At 35.0% G+C, this 16,876-nt stretch overlaps 1 protein-coding gene across 1 annotated transcript in view; it reads right to left on the bottom strand.

Moving 5' to 3' along the window:
• Window positions 1-16,876, bottom strand: part of LOC123554349 (phosphatidylinositol-glycan-specific phospholipase D-like) — an 87,400-nt gene that overhangs the window by 19,036 nt on the left and 51,488 nt on the right. The window contains exons 13-17 of the mRNA XM_053539679.1: window positions 15,790-15,806; window positions 8,959-9,104; window positions 5,094-5,185; window positions 4,490-4,609; window positions 1,248-1,331 (exon numbers count right to left, since the gene is read on the bottom strand). Of these exons, the coding sequence (XP_053395654.1) occupies window positions 1,248-1,331; window positions 4,490-4,609; window positions 5,094-5,185; window positions 8,959-9,104; window positions 15,790-15,806 (459 nt within the window). The remainder of the gene's footprint in view (window positions 1-1,247; window positions 1,332-4,489; window positions 4,610-5,093; window positions 5,186-8,958; window positions 9,105-15,789; window positions 15,807-16,876) is intronic.

Here is a 16,876-nt window from a genome sequence, read left to right as displayed (position 1 = left end):
TGACCTTTGAGCTCAATTTGTGTCCTTCATCTTTGACCTTCCGACTCTGCACAAGTCTCATTGGCATCTACCTGTATGCCAAGTTTAGTCAATATCTTGGTTATTTAGTTATGCTCCGGAGACAAAGTATGAGGGACAGACTAGCAGATGCACATGACATGTGTATGTCTGTTTTTCCAAAACGGGCGCATAAAAAGATGTTTAGACACCACGTCAACACCAGGATCATTGCATTAGCTCTAGTGACTTTTGTCGAGACTTAGCTTAAAACCGGCTTTTTTTACTATGATTTACATTTCAAAGAAAAACAAGATTTCTGATGTATATTTAAAGATATTTGAATGGACAACGGAAAAAAAAACAAGGATTAGCAATAACCACGTTCCAAGCACGCAATCCCCTCAAACCATAACCCTATAGCAGTGTACGTATTGGTGTATATGATTACTTTATCCACAAAAAATACAAATACATTGACAAATGAAGTTATAGACTAAGTAGGATTGGTTTTTAGGAGGAAATTATGTTCATAGGGAAATCTATGGAAAAAGCTTTAGATATCTTCCTACTCATTAAGCAAACAAATCAACTCGAAAATCCCTTAATTAACCTTGTTTCATATAAGGATAGTTTGACTTGCATTATCACTGACAAGGTTTTTCTTTCAATTTCTCTTTAAATTTAGGACACTATCATTCATGATGGAACTCTGAGGGTGGAAACAGAAACTTTTTTAATTTTCAAAATACCTTTATTAGTTTTGACTTTATAGCCACAATAAAATGATTTAGATGGTGGTATTTTCCAGTCAAAATTTCACACAAAAACTTATTCATTTCAATTTTGACTTTATCTTTTGATGAACTGATATAAAACTTCCAGGATATCTTAGTTTGTAAAAAAGGCAAATTGCAAAAATTTGTACAATTAGATACTTTTTCAAAATAACTTTAATTAGGTAAACTACATTACTGGCAATAAAATTATCCTTTTTAAGAAATTTCAAAAATTTAGTAAGATCATACTACTACCCAGACACTAAAACAATGCATATCTTTTATCAGAATTTTGAATAAAAGCCACAATTCAGAAAAAAAACACTGTTATGGATTTGCTGGATCCAACAGTAGGTAGTAAATCACACAAGGATGTTGGCGAAATCTATCACAATTTTTGTACACATTGTTATATAATATAGGTCAAAGTATTTCTGTCCTTTGTTTCATATACAATTCATATGGACCTACCTTTTGACAAACAATGGTTATATTGGCAGCACCGTTAGCAACAATCTTCTTCTTTGGAAGACCAAAGTAAATGAGTACGTAACCCTGTAAACACAACAATATTTTTCATGGATTCTATAATTTGTTTACCCTACAAACTGCATAACTACTGAAAATACGATCAATTAGAAGCATTTTCTTTGTCAATGAGAATCAGCAAGGCAAAACACACACCATCTGGGTAATCTAAACCTACCAATTTTTTATAGCCATCTTAGTAGGACAGGATTACATCTATGTTATATCGCAGTTTCAACGAATTCAATCAAACAGCTTTTAACCTTAATATCCTGCTGGCAGCAAGAGATATTGCCTTTACGACCAGTGCAGACCAAGATCAGCCTGCACATCCGATCATGGTCTGCACTGTTCGCTATTCAGTCAGTAAATTTTCAGTGAACACCCCTTTAAATAATAAGTGATGCTGCCCAAACTGAATGATGGACAAGTCCATTTTAGAAATTTAGCAAGGTAAGGTTTAAAGATGACTGAACCATGAAGGAAAGTAAGAGGTGGCTAACCATAAGTGAAAAGCATGAAAAAAAAAAAACTCTTTTGTTAAAAAAACTTTTAAGTATGACCTATCCTACTTACCATATTTATGACATAATACCTATACCAAACAATTTTTACCCATTACTTAATTTCTTAGAACAGAAAGACAATGAATATACATGTATTTCTTTGCATCTGACTTCTAGCTGGTTGCAGGTTCAAGAAAACAAGTCATGACTATGGTTTAGTCATCAGAAATACCCTCTTCCAATTATTTCTTATGCATCACTAAATCATGAATCTTGGATTAATCATAATAAAAAGTAATTCCAACTTTTCATGGAAAGGACTTTCCAAGACAGTATTGCTGATGAAACAAACCGGAAACCAAATTTTGAACCTGGACCACTCAAGTTTTAAAAAAAAACACTTTGAACATTCCACTTAATACTATTTAAAACTATAACTGAGTTTCTGATTTAAACGGAAATTTTGTGGCACAGTTTATTAAAGTGGTGAACGTCACTAATTCTAACCACAAACATGAAAGTGTACTGTTTCAAGATCTTCAGAATAAAAATACGAAACATGTAAATGGAAAGGCTTTGCACTTCTGAACACCTTTTAGACAATCATTACCTGGAAAAGAGGAAAATTATACTAAAAACCACCAAGGAAATTTGTGTATTTCAAACAATGGACTGAAACTTTCAATCCACTTTAAATATACTTTTGTAAAGAATTCATAATACCCTTCAACTAGATTTCTTAAGTTAACTTTTACCATAAACCATTGTACAGTGCTCAATAATACAAAGACTGGAGATTCAAGGGGAAACGTGAATTACAACACCCTGTATTTCCTTATCTTCAAGGTACATATATTATCAACCTAAATTTCCAAACATATGCGCACATTTACATTTCACAACATAATATAAACTGACGAGCATTCAAATAAATTCAAAGTTATAAAGTGACATGACTTCAATACATACAGCAATCTTACAGTATACGAGGGATGTTCCATAAATATGCGGAAAGTGCTCTCATTTCTTCATGTATCATCAAAAATGAATGAAACTGCTACATAATGTAGATTAGGGAATATGACAAAATTATGTTTTCTTTGGAAAAATAATAAGTAAATACTAGTCCCCATGGCAACGTCATCCGGCCCAATTTTGTCTCTTTTTCTATACTACATGCGCTAAAACATTACGTGCCACTGGCATATTTTTCAAGCTACCCTTTCTTTAATTGGATAAATATAAATATGAAGTGTAAGCGCTATGCCAATAACATCAAATTATAAATGTGACATCATTAAAATGTTTGGCAGGCATATTGTGTTGGTCATTGCTTGAAAGTCAGTGTTGAACGGATTCATGAGAAAACATTTTGTGTTTTGAATCAAAAATCAAGGAAAGAGACAAGTGCTATACTGCTAAAGGTTTAATGGACAATGCCCTAAAGAACATTTTATTAGTAGAACGGGACATTTAAAAGTGGTCAGGAGAATATCTCTGACGACTCGTACAGACATGAAAAATGACGTTCAGTTATATTTTATCAATTAAAGAGCTCCATGATACAGCATCACAGTTCAGTGTCCCATTTCATCAATACGACAGGAATATCATATGAAAAATATCTATTTATTGGCAGGAAGGTGTAGAAAATGCATTTAATTGCGATAAACATTGAACCAATGGTAATCACGAGTTGTATTGATTAATTGTTTGTGATATGACAGCGTCTTAATGATGTTGGGCCGCTTTTTAGGAAGTGACATTGTCTAGGAGACACTAAATAAATATTTTGCATGTTCTGAAATCTGTGATATAAATATTCGCATTTACTATGTTTATATCCCTCATATTTTCAAATTTCAGCAAAATGAGACCAGAAATAAAGAAATGAGAGCACTTTTCCGGGCCCTCGTACTTAAGCAATTTTACGGTACACTGAAGCAATCTTACAGTTTACTGAAGCAATGTCACAGTATGCAATCTCATGATATACTGAAGTAATGTAACAATATGCAATTTCATGGTATACTGAAGCAATGTCACAGTATGCAATCTCATGATATACTGAAGTAATGTCACAGTATGCAATTTCATGGTATACTGAAGTAATGTAACAATATGCAATTTCATGGTATACTGAAGCAATGTCACAGTATGCAATCTCATGATATACTGAAGTAATGTCACAGTATGCAATTTCATGGTATACTGAAGTAATGTAACAATATGCAATTTCATGGTATACTGAAGCAATGTCACAGTATGCAATCTCATGATATACTGAAGTAATGTCACAGTATGCAATCTCATGATATACTGAAGTAATGTAACAATATGCAATCTCATGGTATACTGAAGCAATGTCACAGTATGCAATCTCATGATATACTGAAGCAATGTCACAGTATGCAATCTCATGATATACTGAAGTAATGTCACAGTATGCAATTTCATGGTATACTGAAGTAATGTAACAATATGCAATTTCATGGTATACTGAAGCAATGTCACAGTATGCAATCTCATGATATACTGAAGTAATGTCACAGTATGCAATTTCATGGTATACTGAAGCAATGTCACAGTATGCAATCTCATGGTATACTAAAGCCATGTCACAGTAGGCAATCTCATGGCACACTGAAGCAATCTAACAGTATATTGAACAAATCTTACCTTATACTGAAGTGGACTTTCATCCAAATCTGCAAAAGCAGGTGCACCAATGGCTATATCGTCTGCCCCATCTAAGTTGATGTCCATAACAGCAACTGATGTACCAAACCTAGACTGTGCCTGGAAAGTTGTTTTGTAATCTAGACTAGGCCTAAAGATGATTTTTTAAACAATTTCAAGACCAAACCGAGTCAAACTTAACAGTAAAATTTCATCCTGTGTCGGGCTACATTTACTGAGTTCATTCATTGTATGCTGTTCTATCTAAGCTCTAGTTCTGAATCTATATTTAATTAATTTACTTAAATAGAAGATATATTTAAAGTAAAACTATCTTTTTTGCACTGATAACATTTTAATTCATAGAATTACTGTATGGGCAGCTGTCCTCTTTGGATGTAGTTTTTCCTGTTGGGACTTCTGTCCGTCGCTTTAACAAAGAAATTGACCTTTAGCTGCTGTATCCATTATTTACCTTCACTCTAATTTTCAAAGATTCACTGTTCTGTTCAGTGCATAAGCTTGCAGTTTTAACCTCATAAATTTGGTATGAGATCTCAGAGAAATAAAGTAAGTGCAATGCAGCAAAATGATAATTACTCACTGTTCCCCATCCTTTAAGGATCTGACCTTGACCTGTTGATTCAAGACTGTCAAGGTCAGGATTTAAGGTCTCTGGAATACCATTGTCATCTCCTGAAAATTTTTATTAATTTATCAACATACTATTTAAATCAGTCTAAGTAATAAAACAAGAGCTGTCGGATGACAGCGCGCTCGACTATTCGAAGAATTGATTGAAGAATGGGGTCAAAATATTTCCATAGATTTTCAGACTAAACAAAAAAAATGGATTAAACAAAAACTGTTCCTGTATTTGTGGATTTCAATTAGTCTTACACTAAATGGCAATGTGTGACCATGATGGCAAATATGTTAAGTTATATGTTAGGCAAAACATGGACTTATATGAAAAATTTAACTAATTTCCAAGTCCAAAAAGGGCCATAATTCAGTCAAAATAGTTGACAGAGTTATGTACTCTCGCCTACAGATGGAAATCATGTTGATAAACTAGTGTTAAAAGTTTCAAAGCCACAGTTCAAATAGTTTTGACAAAACGCTGACTTGTTAAAAAAAACTGAACAAATTTCAAAGTCCAAAAAGGTCCATAATTCAGTCAAAATAGTTGTCAGAGTTATGTACTCTTGCATACAGATGGAAATCATAATGATAAACAAGTGTTTAAAGTTTAAAAGCCATCTGTCAAATAGTCTTGACAAAACATGGACATATACAAAACAAAACCAATTTCCAAGTTCAAAAAGGGCCATAATTCAGCCAAAAAAGATGAGAGAGTTACGTACTCTTGCCTATTGATAGAGACTATTATACTGAACAAGATATAAAAGTTTCAAAGCCATTTGTCAAACACTTTACACAAAATATAAACTGGTACGAAAAACTTAACCAAGATTTCTAAGTCAAAAGGGGCCATAATTCAGTCAAAATGCTTGATGGAGTTATGTACTCTTGCCTACAACTGGACATTGTGATGGTTAACAAGTGTTGAAAGTTTCAAAGCTTTATCTCAAAAGACTTTGTCAAAATGTGGACTGGTACGAAAAACTTAACCAAGATTTCTAAGTCAAAAAGGGGCCATAATTCAACCAAAATGCTTGATGGAGTTATGTACTCTTGCCTACAACTGGACATGGTGATGGTAAACAAGTGTTGAAAGTTTCAAAGCTTTATCTCAAAAGACTTTGTCAAAATATGAACTGATACGAAAAACTTAACCAAGATTTCTAAGTCAAAAGGGGCCATAATTCAGTCAAAATGCTTGACAGAGTTATGTACTCTTGCCTATAACTGGACATGGTGATTGTAAACAAGTGTTGAAAGTTTCAAAGCTTTATCTCAAAAGACTTTATCAAAATGTGGACTGGTACGAAAAACTTAACCAGGGTGTGACGCCGACGCCGACGCCGTGGTGAGTAGGATAGCTCTACTTATTCTTCGAATAGTCGAGCTAAAAAGTCTCAATCCTTTAAGGATCTGACCTTGACCTGCTTATAAGACTCTCAAGGTCAGGGTTCAAGGTATCTGGAATACCAGTGTCATCTCCTGAAAATTTGTTAATTTACAATCCGGCCTATTCTGCTCAATCTAGGGAATAACTAAAGTCTCAAGGAGTGTATATGGACATAGCATAAATTACCAAAGACTTCCAAGCTACTCATATACGACACAAACACATTTTCCTTACTGGTATGATGCACTTGCATATTTTCAAGGTTTTACTGACTTGGCCAATGTAGATCAGGTTAATATTAGACATTAAAATGGACACAGAATACAAAATATATGCTAAAACAAACCAAGAATGTGATTATAATGATCTTTCTTTCATTACAACCGCAGGATACAACAATACAATTATAGCCAGAAAACAATGTTTCCAAGTTTTTAAACAAGAGCTCATAGAACACGAAATGCCCCCATTAATGCATTCAGCAACCGAAACTGAAACTGAATAATTTGATTAAATGCCTATTTTTATACAATGACATATTCAATGGCGTTGTACATAATAATGATAATAATAATAATAACAATATTAATAATGACAATAATAATAATAACAGCCTTATTTTAACAAACAGTCATGACCGCACCCCTCCCCTTGAGGTCATTTTACCCCCATTGCAAATACTAGTTCTTAAAGCATCACATGGTACGCCCAGACGGGCTGCATATAGAGGTTCAAACCCCCCGGTTAATGGTGCCATCATATACTATTTAAAAAAGAAATACTACACACTACCCTACACACAGAGCCTGTACCAACAAGTGCGTTTAATTAAACAAACCTTGGAAATAAAAATGTTGAAATGTAAAATCTTTTACAAAAATTTAAGAACTATTACCTGCTGTTTTCGCATAATAAACAGTTATCAAAAATTTTAAAACAATGCCGCAAAATCTCTGAAATACAGTGTCTTAAGATTTTTTTTGAATGCGTAGATCTAACGGCAATTCATTCCAAAGTTTTGGACCAATAGTACAGAAACTTCTATCATTAAATGTTTTGCACTTGTTGTATGGAACAACATGACGACATTCAGAATTTTCAGATGATCTAAAACCTTGTCTACTTGGAATATACTCTGTAAGCAATTTTGTTAAATACATAGGTGCTCTGCCAGTGTGACAGCTATACATGAAAGAAAGTATCTTGAACTCAATTCTTGCTTTCACTGGCAACCAATGTAAGTGATACAATGCTTGTTTAGAACTGTCAAATTTCCTCCTGTTAAGGACAAGTTTTGCGCACATGTTTTGAATAATTATGTTGCATCTTGCGCACCTCACAGTTAGCTACACCATACAGTATGACATTGCAATAATCCAGATGTGAAATAACTAGAGACAAAACTAAAATTTCAGTGGCTGCTTTTGTTAAATATTTTCAGATGTTCTTAATTCATAGGTAATTCAACATGGCTGTACGACATTTGCAATTTACATGATCTTTAAAGTTCAATGTTTCATCAAAAAATGCACCGAGATATCTAATTGTGCTTTCATGTTTGACATCATCACCAGCAATGTTAATGGAATTTGTAAAACATTTGTTCAATTGAGGTCTGCTACCAAACATAATAAATTCAGTTTTGGAAATGTTCATTTGCAGTTTGTTTCTAATCATCCAGTCATTGATTATAACTGCGCACCTTTCATGGTCTCCGATTGCTTGTGATTCTACGGAAACAGATGTAGGATGAAAGCTTTTATTTGCTATATGATCATCAGCAAAACCTTAGACTGATATGGGTTTTGGAATAACTGCACAAGGAACAGATTGGTCACTGTGCACTGGACATTTATGTACTGACCTCAAATCAATAATTAAGGTTCAATTACTAGTCATAAGTGACGTCCGTATCAAATGTGATCTTAGACCAAAGCATTCTCTAGTTATTTGGCAAAAAGAAATCTACTGTTCTGGGTCAATGTGACCTTGACTTTTGACCTACTGACCTCAAAATCAATAGAGGTCATCTGCTGGTCATGATCAACCTCCCTATTAAGTTTCCTAATCCTAGGCCTAAGCGTTCTCAAGTTATCTTCAGGAAATGGTTTAACTGTTCCGGGTCACTGTGACCTTGACCATTGACCTACTAATCTCAAAATCAAGGGGTCATCTGCTGATCATAACCAACCTTCCTACCAATATTTATGATCCTAGGCCCAGGCGTTCTTGAGTTATTACCTGGAAACTGATTGGTCTACGGACCGACCAAACGACAGACTGACCGACCAACATCAGCAAAACAATACCCCTCCTTCTTCAAAGGGGGGCATAATTACATATCACTGTTTCTTTTAATTAGCAAGTCATAAGAAACTAACAATATGTGTATATATCACGGACCTATTTAATGAATAAATGCTCCAGAACTTACCATATATTATGTAGACTCGACCCTCCTGTGGGCTACCAACAGTTCCATATCCTGGGGCTGTGATAACTAAATCTGGTTTACCATCAAAATTGAGGTCTCCAGTAGCATATGATCTGACAGATAAAAAGCCATAAACATCCTTCAAACTAAATTAAGAATATAATCTAATCTAGGTGAATATAATCTCAGTGGATAATATTTATATAATCTTATCTTTAAAGATATAATCTAATCTAGGAGAATATAATCTTGATGAAGAATACAATCCAATGAAGGAAAATATAATCTTAATTGATAATACAATCTAATCTATGAGAATACAATCTTGGAGAATATAATCTCAATGGAGAATACAGTGTTATCTAGGAGAATATAATCTCAATGGAGAATACAGTGTTATCTAGGAAAATATAATCTCAATGGAGAATACAGTCTAGTCTAGGAGAATATAATCTCAATGGAGAATACAGTCTAGTCTAGGAGAATATAATCTCAATGGAAAATACAGTGTTATCTAGGAAAATATAATCTCAATGGAGAATACAGTCTAGTCTAGGAGAATATAATCTCAATGGAGAATACAGTCTAGTCTAGGAGAATACAACCTCAATGGAGAATACAGTCTAGTCTAGGAGAATATAATCTCAATGGAGAATACAGTGTTATCTAGGAAAATATAAATACAGTCTAGTCTAGGAGAATATAATCTCAATGGAGAATACAGTCTAGACTAGGAGAATATAATCTCAATGGAGAATACAGTGTTATCTAGGAGAATACAATCTCAATGGAGAATACAGTCTAGTCTAGGAGAATATAATCTCAATGGAGAATACAGTGTTATCCAGGAAAATATAATCTCAATGGAGAATACAGTCTAGTCTAGGAAAATATAATCTCAATGGAGAATACAGTGTTATCTAGGAGAATACAATCTCAATGGAGAATACAGTCTAGTCTAGGAGAATATAATCTCAATGGAGAATACAGTGTTATCTAGGAGAATACAATCTCAATGGAGAATACAGTCTAGTCTAGGAGAATATAATCTCAATGGAGAATACAGTGTTATCTAGGAAAATATAATCTCAATGGAGAATACAGTCTAGTCTAGGAGAATATAATCTCAATGGAGAATACAGTGTTACCTAGGAAAATATAATCTCAATGGAGAATACAGTCTAGTCTAGGAAAATATAATCTCAACGGAGAATACAGTCTAGTCTAGGAGAATATAATCTCAATGGAGAATACAGTCTAGACTAGGAGAATATAATCTCAATGGAGAATACAGTCTAGTCTAGGAGAATATAATCTCAATGGAGAATACAGTCTAGACTAGGAGAATATAATCTCAATGGAGAATACAGTCTAGTCTAGGAAAATATAATCTCAATGGAGAATACAGTCTAGTCTAGGAAAATATAATCTCAATGGAGAATACAGTCTAGACTAGGAGAATATAATCTCAATGGAGAATACAGTCTAGTCTAGGAGAATATAATCTCAATGGAGAATACAGTCTAGACTAGGAGAATATAATCTCAATGGAGAATACAGTCTAGACTAGGAGAATATAATCTCAATGGAGAATACAGTCTAGACTAGGAGAATACTATCTCAATGGAGAATACAGTGTTATCTAGGAGAATATAATCTCGATGGAAAATACAGTCTAGACTAGGAGAATATAATCTCGATGGAAAATACAGTACATTTTGTATATTCTAGGTGAATATAATCTCGACGGAGAATGCAGTATATTCTAGGTGAATATAATCTTGATAGAGAATATAATCTAATCCAGAAAAATGAAAATTTAATCTATAAAATTATAATCTAACCTACAATTAAGACAAACGGTGAGGATATAAGGTAACTATTAAAATCAGATTTCTCATCAACATTGAAGTCTCTTTGTCACATGTACAAAAACAAAACTTTGGAGAAATATAAGCAATAAAGGTGTTAATATATCTAGTATACTAGCTATCAACAAATCTAACCATGTCTTCTGCACTTCAATCTATTTAGATTCTGACTTCTGATTCTAGAAGTTAAATTACACTTCAGTGCTCACAGAGACAAAGATGTCAACAAAGACTTCAGTATATTACTTTTAAACTAAAGATGCTTTTGAGAAAAGCGCATGTCTCCCACAACTGCCTAATCATCTAAATAATAAGTCAGTCTTCATATATTGTTTACTGAATCCACATGTGCATGCGCTTTCTTGACACCAAAAGGACCCCTATACTACTAGTAGTATAGGGGTCGGTTTGGAGGTAAAACTACGCAAGAAATCTGAGTGATTTTGGTAATTCAAGGGCCATAATTCCGAAGTGCCTAAGCCGATTTGGCTAGTTATCGAACTTGGCCGAGCACTTATTGGCAGACACATTTTGTTGAAGTTTGGTGAAGATCGGATGAGAAATGTTCGACTTAGAGTGCGGACAAGCTTTGTGACAGACAGACAGACAGACAGACTGGAGTAAATCAATATGTCTCCCACACCACTGTGTGGTGGGAGACATAACAAGAGGGTCATGATGACCCTGAATCGCTCACCTGAGTAATATGAGCCAAATGTTTAAAATAGCAAACTGATGCTAAAATATTAGAAAGTAGGTCAGTAGGTCACATTCATGGTCACTGAAAGTCAGTTTTAAGATTGGTGTGCAAAACTGTACATGTCATCCAAATTTCAAGGCTTTATCTTAAAAAACAAGAAAGTAGGTCAGTAGGTCAAGGTCACAGTCAAGTGACCCCTAATCGCTTGGGGTCATCACATAATTTTAATTGAACAGTCTAGGAAATATAATTTTTTAAGTATTTATTCCTATATAACTCATATAACAAGTGACCCCCAGGGCGGGGCCTCTTTTCACCCCAGGGGCATAATTTGAACAATCTTGTTAGAGATCCACTAGGCAAGGGCACATACCAAATATCAAGGCCTAGGCTTAAACTTTCGGAAAAGAAGATTTTTTTTCCCATATAAGTCTATGTTAAATTTGAGACCCCAGGGCAGGGCCTCTTTTCACCCCGGGGGCATAATTTGAACTTTTTTGGTAGAGGACCAAAGGCAATGCAACATACCAAATATCAAAAGCCCTAAGGCCTTGGCAATTAATAAGGCAAGAAGATTTTTAAAGTTTTTTCCTATATAAGTCTATGTAAACCTGAACCCCACGGGGCTGGGCCTCTTTTCACCCCAGGGTCATAATTTGAAAAAGTTTGGTAGAGGACCACAAGGTAATGCTACATACCAAATATCAAAGGCCTAGGTCAAGTGGTTTTAGACAAGAAGATTTTTAAAGTTTTTCCTATTTCCTATATAAGTCTATGTAAAACTTGTGACCCCGGGAGGGGCCCTTTTAAACCCGGGGCATAATTTGAACAATCTTCATATAGGACCATAAGATGATGTCACAGGCCCAAATATAAAGGCTCTACGCCTTGCGGTTTTGGACAAGAAGATTTTATAAGTTTTCCTTTCGGTTGCCATGGCAACCAGAGTTCTCATGGAATTCAATTCTTTGAACAATTTTGAAAGGGGCCACCCAAGGATCATTACTGTGAAGTTTAGTGTAATTTTGCTCAGGGGTTTTTCCCAAGAAGAAAATTTTTAGAAATTGTGATGGATGGACACGCATGCCCACGACCCATGACGGGACGCGGACGACGGACATTGAGCAGTCACAAAGCTCACCATGAGCCTTGGCTCAGGGAGCTAAAAACTGGATGATTTTGTGCTGGGAAAAAAATCCTGGCATTTGGACATTTTGAGCTGGGTTAGCAGTGTTTTATACTTAAATTGTTCTAATGTCTTTGCTCCAAAAAGAAATTTTATTTGAATAAAATGTAATATCCGGGCATATGTAGTTTAAACTGCCGTCTGTCCGACTTCTATCTGTTCATTACACTTTCTTATTAACTATACTCTGTACTTTGTGTACTCAATTCCTCTTACATTTTCCCAAACCAATTTAAACTAGAGCTATCACTAAAGGTGAGAATGTACCCCCGCATGCACGGGACACAGTACAATTGCAATTTGACGCACACAAGATTGCATAATTATGTGACTGTATGTATATAGACGTATGTATACAGTATAGTAACAAAAAACAAAGTCCATAATACTATGCAGAATATTTATCTAAAAGAATGTAACATGCACCATGCACAACTAGGGTTGGTACTGATCACTTGTGGAAGTTCATTAAATTTGTGGTAAGAGTTTGGTAGATTAGGCACGCACAAGATTGCATATGCAGACTGTATGTACAATATGTTAACAGAAACAAAGTCCCATAACCTGCAAATTTTTTTCTGAAAGAACCTAACATGCCCCATGCACAACTACTGTTGGTTACTGATCACTTTGTGAAGTTTCATTACATTGTGTCAAGGGGATAGGAGAGATGGTGCGCACAAGATTGTGTTATGTATACAGTATAGTAAAAAAAAACAAGTCCGTAACTCTGAAAATTTTTTTTTCTAAAAGAACCTAACATGCCCCAGGGCAAAAACTACTGTTGGTACGATCACTTGTGTGAAGTTTCATTAAATTGTGTAAAGGGGGATGAGGAGAGATGGTGCGCACAAGTTTGGGTGTCTATGTATATAGTAAGGGTAACAAAAAAACAAAGTCCCATAACTCTGCAAATTTTTTTTCTAAAAGAACCCAACATGCCCCATGCACAACTACTGTTGGTACTGACACTGTGTGAAGTTCATTAAATCTGTCAAGGGGATAAGGAGAGATGGTGCGCACAAATTGCGTCTACGGCCAGACGGACAGACGGCCAGACGGAACAGACGGACAGACAGACAGACAACCTGAAACCAGTATACCCCCCCTTACAACTTTGTTGTCTTTGCTCCAAAAAAGTAGTTTTATTTGAATAAAATGTATATTCCGGGCTATGTATTTAAACTGCCCCCGTCTGTCCGACATTCTATCTGTTCATTACACTTTCTTATTAACTATACTCTGTACTTTGTGTACTCAATTCCTCTTACAGTTTCCACCAAATTTAAACTAGAGCTATCACTAAAGGTGATGAATGTACCCCCCGCATGCACTGACACAGTACATTGCAATTTGACGCACACAAGATTGCAAAATTATGTGGACGTATGTATATAGACTGTATGTTACAGTATAGTAACAAAAAAACCCAAAGTCCCATAACTATGCAGAATATTTATCTAAAAGAATGTAACATGCACCATGCACAACAGGTTGGTACTGATCACTTGGTGAAAGTTTCTTTAAAATTTGTGTGTAAGAGTTTGTAGATTAGGCACGCACAAGATTGCATAAGCAGACGTATGTACATAGTATGTTAACAAAAACAAAGTCCCATACTCTGCAAATTTTTTTTCTGAAAGAACCTAACATGCCCCATGCACAACTACTGTTGTTACTGATCACTTGTGTGAATTTCATTACATTGTGTCAAGGGGAATGAGGAGAGATGGTGCGCACAAGATTGTGTCTATGTATACAGTATAGTAACAAAAAAACAAAGTCCCATAACTCTGCAAATTTTTTTTCAAAAAGAACCTAACATGCCCCATGCACAACAAACTGTTGGTACTGGTCACTTGTGTGAAGTTCATTAAATTGTGTCAAGGGGAAGGAGGAGAGGTGCGCACAAGAGTGTCTATGTATTAGTATAGTAACAAAAAAACAAAGTCCCATAACTCTGCAAATTTTTTTCTAAAAGAACCCAACATGCCCCAGGCACAACTACTGTTGGGTACTGATCACTTGTGAAGTTCATTAAATTCTGTCAAGGGGATAAGGGAGATGGTGCGCACAAGATTGCGTCTACGGACAGACGGACAGACGGCCAGACGGACAGACGGACAGACAGACAGACAACCTGAAACCAGTATCCCCCCCCTTTAAAAACCCTTTGTTGTCGGGGGTACAATAAAAACTTGTCATACAACATTACCATGAAGTGATTATGCATCTATGCCAGGTTTTTTCTGTCTGAAAAATTTTTCCTGAGTTACCCCCCAGACTTAACAATATCACAACAATTTATGCACCTTGTGTACTCTACCCCCAAAGTTTCAATCCAATTCATGGACACTTGTTTACATCATCAACATGAAGCACACAATCCTTTATATATTTTGGAGAATTTTAATTCTAATTTTTTTTTCTTCAGTTTTGTCCCCTTTGTGAACTAACAATAAAACAACTACATATGTACATATTACCTTGTGTACTCGACTCCTACAGTTTCCACCCAAATTTCAATGAGACATTGTATACAGCATCAATACGATGTGACTTTTTGCGTACTTTTTAAGACTTTCAGTTAACCTTTAGCCTGCGGGCCCCAGAAAGTGATTCTGCCTTTACATCCGTGCAGGCTGATCATGGTCTGCACTGTTCACTTTTCAGTCAGTAATTTTTCATAAACCCACCCTTCGAAAAAATTGGTATTGTCCAAACTGAATAATGAACCAGTACATTTTAGAAATTTAGCAGACAAAGGTTAATATTTTTTTCGTAAGCCCCTTGGGAGTTATAATCTTATACTACCAAGCAATTTTAGGGCGTATGTGTCATACAATGTTAACATCATTTTTGTTGCAAGTGATCTTCGTGACTTTTTGCTTTCTCAGACAAGTACTGATGTATTTTGATTTCTGCGCAGCAAACGGGTTACAAAGTAAATAATAATATACTAACTCTCCAAGTTTTGCATAATCTTCTTGACAAACAACACTCTGTCTGGAAATCTGACTCTCCTGTTAAACTTTTCCTTTTGCTCTCAAATTTTAAAGAGAAGGTTTTTCCTTTTTTTCTGTAATTTCATCTGAAATTTTCATCAAGTGATAAACTGATGAGCATGCATAAAATTACCTTGTTTACTGCAGATAAGGACATTTTAAAATACTGAAAATTTCAGATAGTGAAAATCAGGAAAACCCTAATTTCAACTTCTTTTAAAGGGCTATTCTTTTATCAGTTTAAAACAATACATTTAAAATCCTATTATGAACAAAGGGCTAAGATGGCCCTAGGTCGCTCACCGAGAAACACACCATAATAGTGTAAACATGTTTGACCTAGGATTTCATAGAAACAAATATTCTGACCAATTTTCATTAAGATTGGACCAAAAATTGTGGTCTCTTAAGTGTAAACAAGTATTTTCTTCCATTTGACCTAGTGACCTATTTTTGACCCATGATGACCTACATTCAAACTTGACCTAGATTTGATAAAGGGCCCAATCATTATGACCAAATTTCATGAACCTCAATTGAAAAATACGCCTCTACGCATACAAAACATTTTTCTTTGATTTGTCTAAGCGACCTATTTTTTTTGATCCTAGATGACCCAATTCAAAGTCAACCTAGATGTAATCAAGGCAACATTCTGATAAAATTTATCATGAAGACCAGTATAAAATGCAGCCCCTATTGCAAACATGTAAGATTTTTCTTTGATCTGATCTAGTGACCTATTTTTTTGAACCCAGATGAACCATTTTCAAACTTATCCTAGACTTCATCAAGGCAATCATTCTGATCAATTTCATGAAGATCAATTGAAAAATACAGCCTCTATCGCATACATAAGGTTTTTTCTTTAATTTGATCTAGTGACCTAGTTTTTTGACCCCAGATGCCCCATTTTCGAACTGGGCCTAGATTTCATCAAGGAAAATCATCTAATTAATTTCATGAAGATCAATTGAAAAAACAGCCTCTATCGCTACACAAGGTTTTCCTTGATTTGACCTGTGACCTTGTTTTTGACCCCAGAGACCCATTTTCGAACTTGGCCAGATTTCATCAAGGCAATCATTCTGATCAAATTTTATGAAGATCAATTGAAAAATACAGCCTCTATCCCATACACAAGGTTTTTCTTTGA

Source organism: Mercenaria mercenaria, chromosome 3, assembly GCF_021730395.1.
Source record: "Mercenaria mercenaria strain notata chromosome 3, MADL_Memer_1, whole genome shotgun sequence".
NCBI classification, from domain to species: Eukaryota; Metazoa; Mollusca; class Bivalvia; order Venerida; family Veneridae; genus Mercenaria; species Mercenaria mercenaria.
The sequence above is the reverse complement of the archived record's forward strand: the minus strand, read 5'-3'. Positions and strand labels throughout refer to the sequence as shown.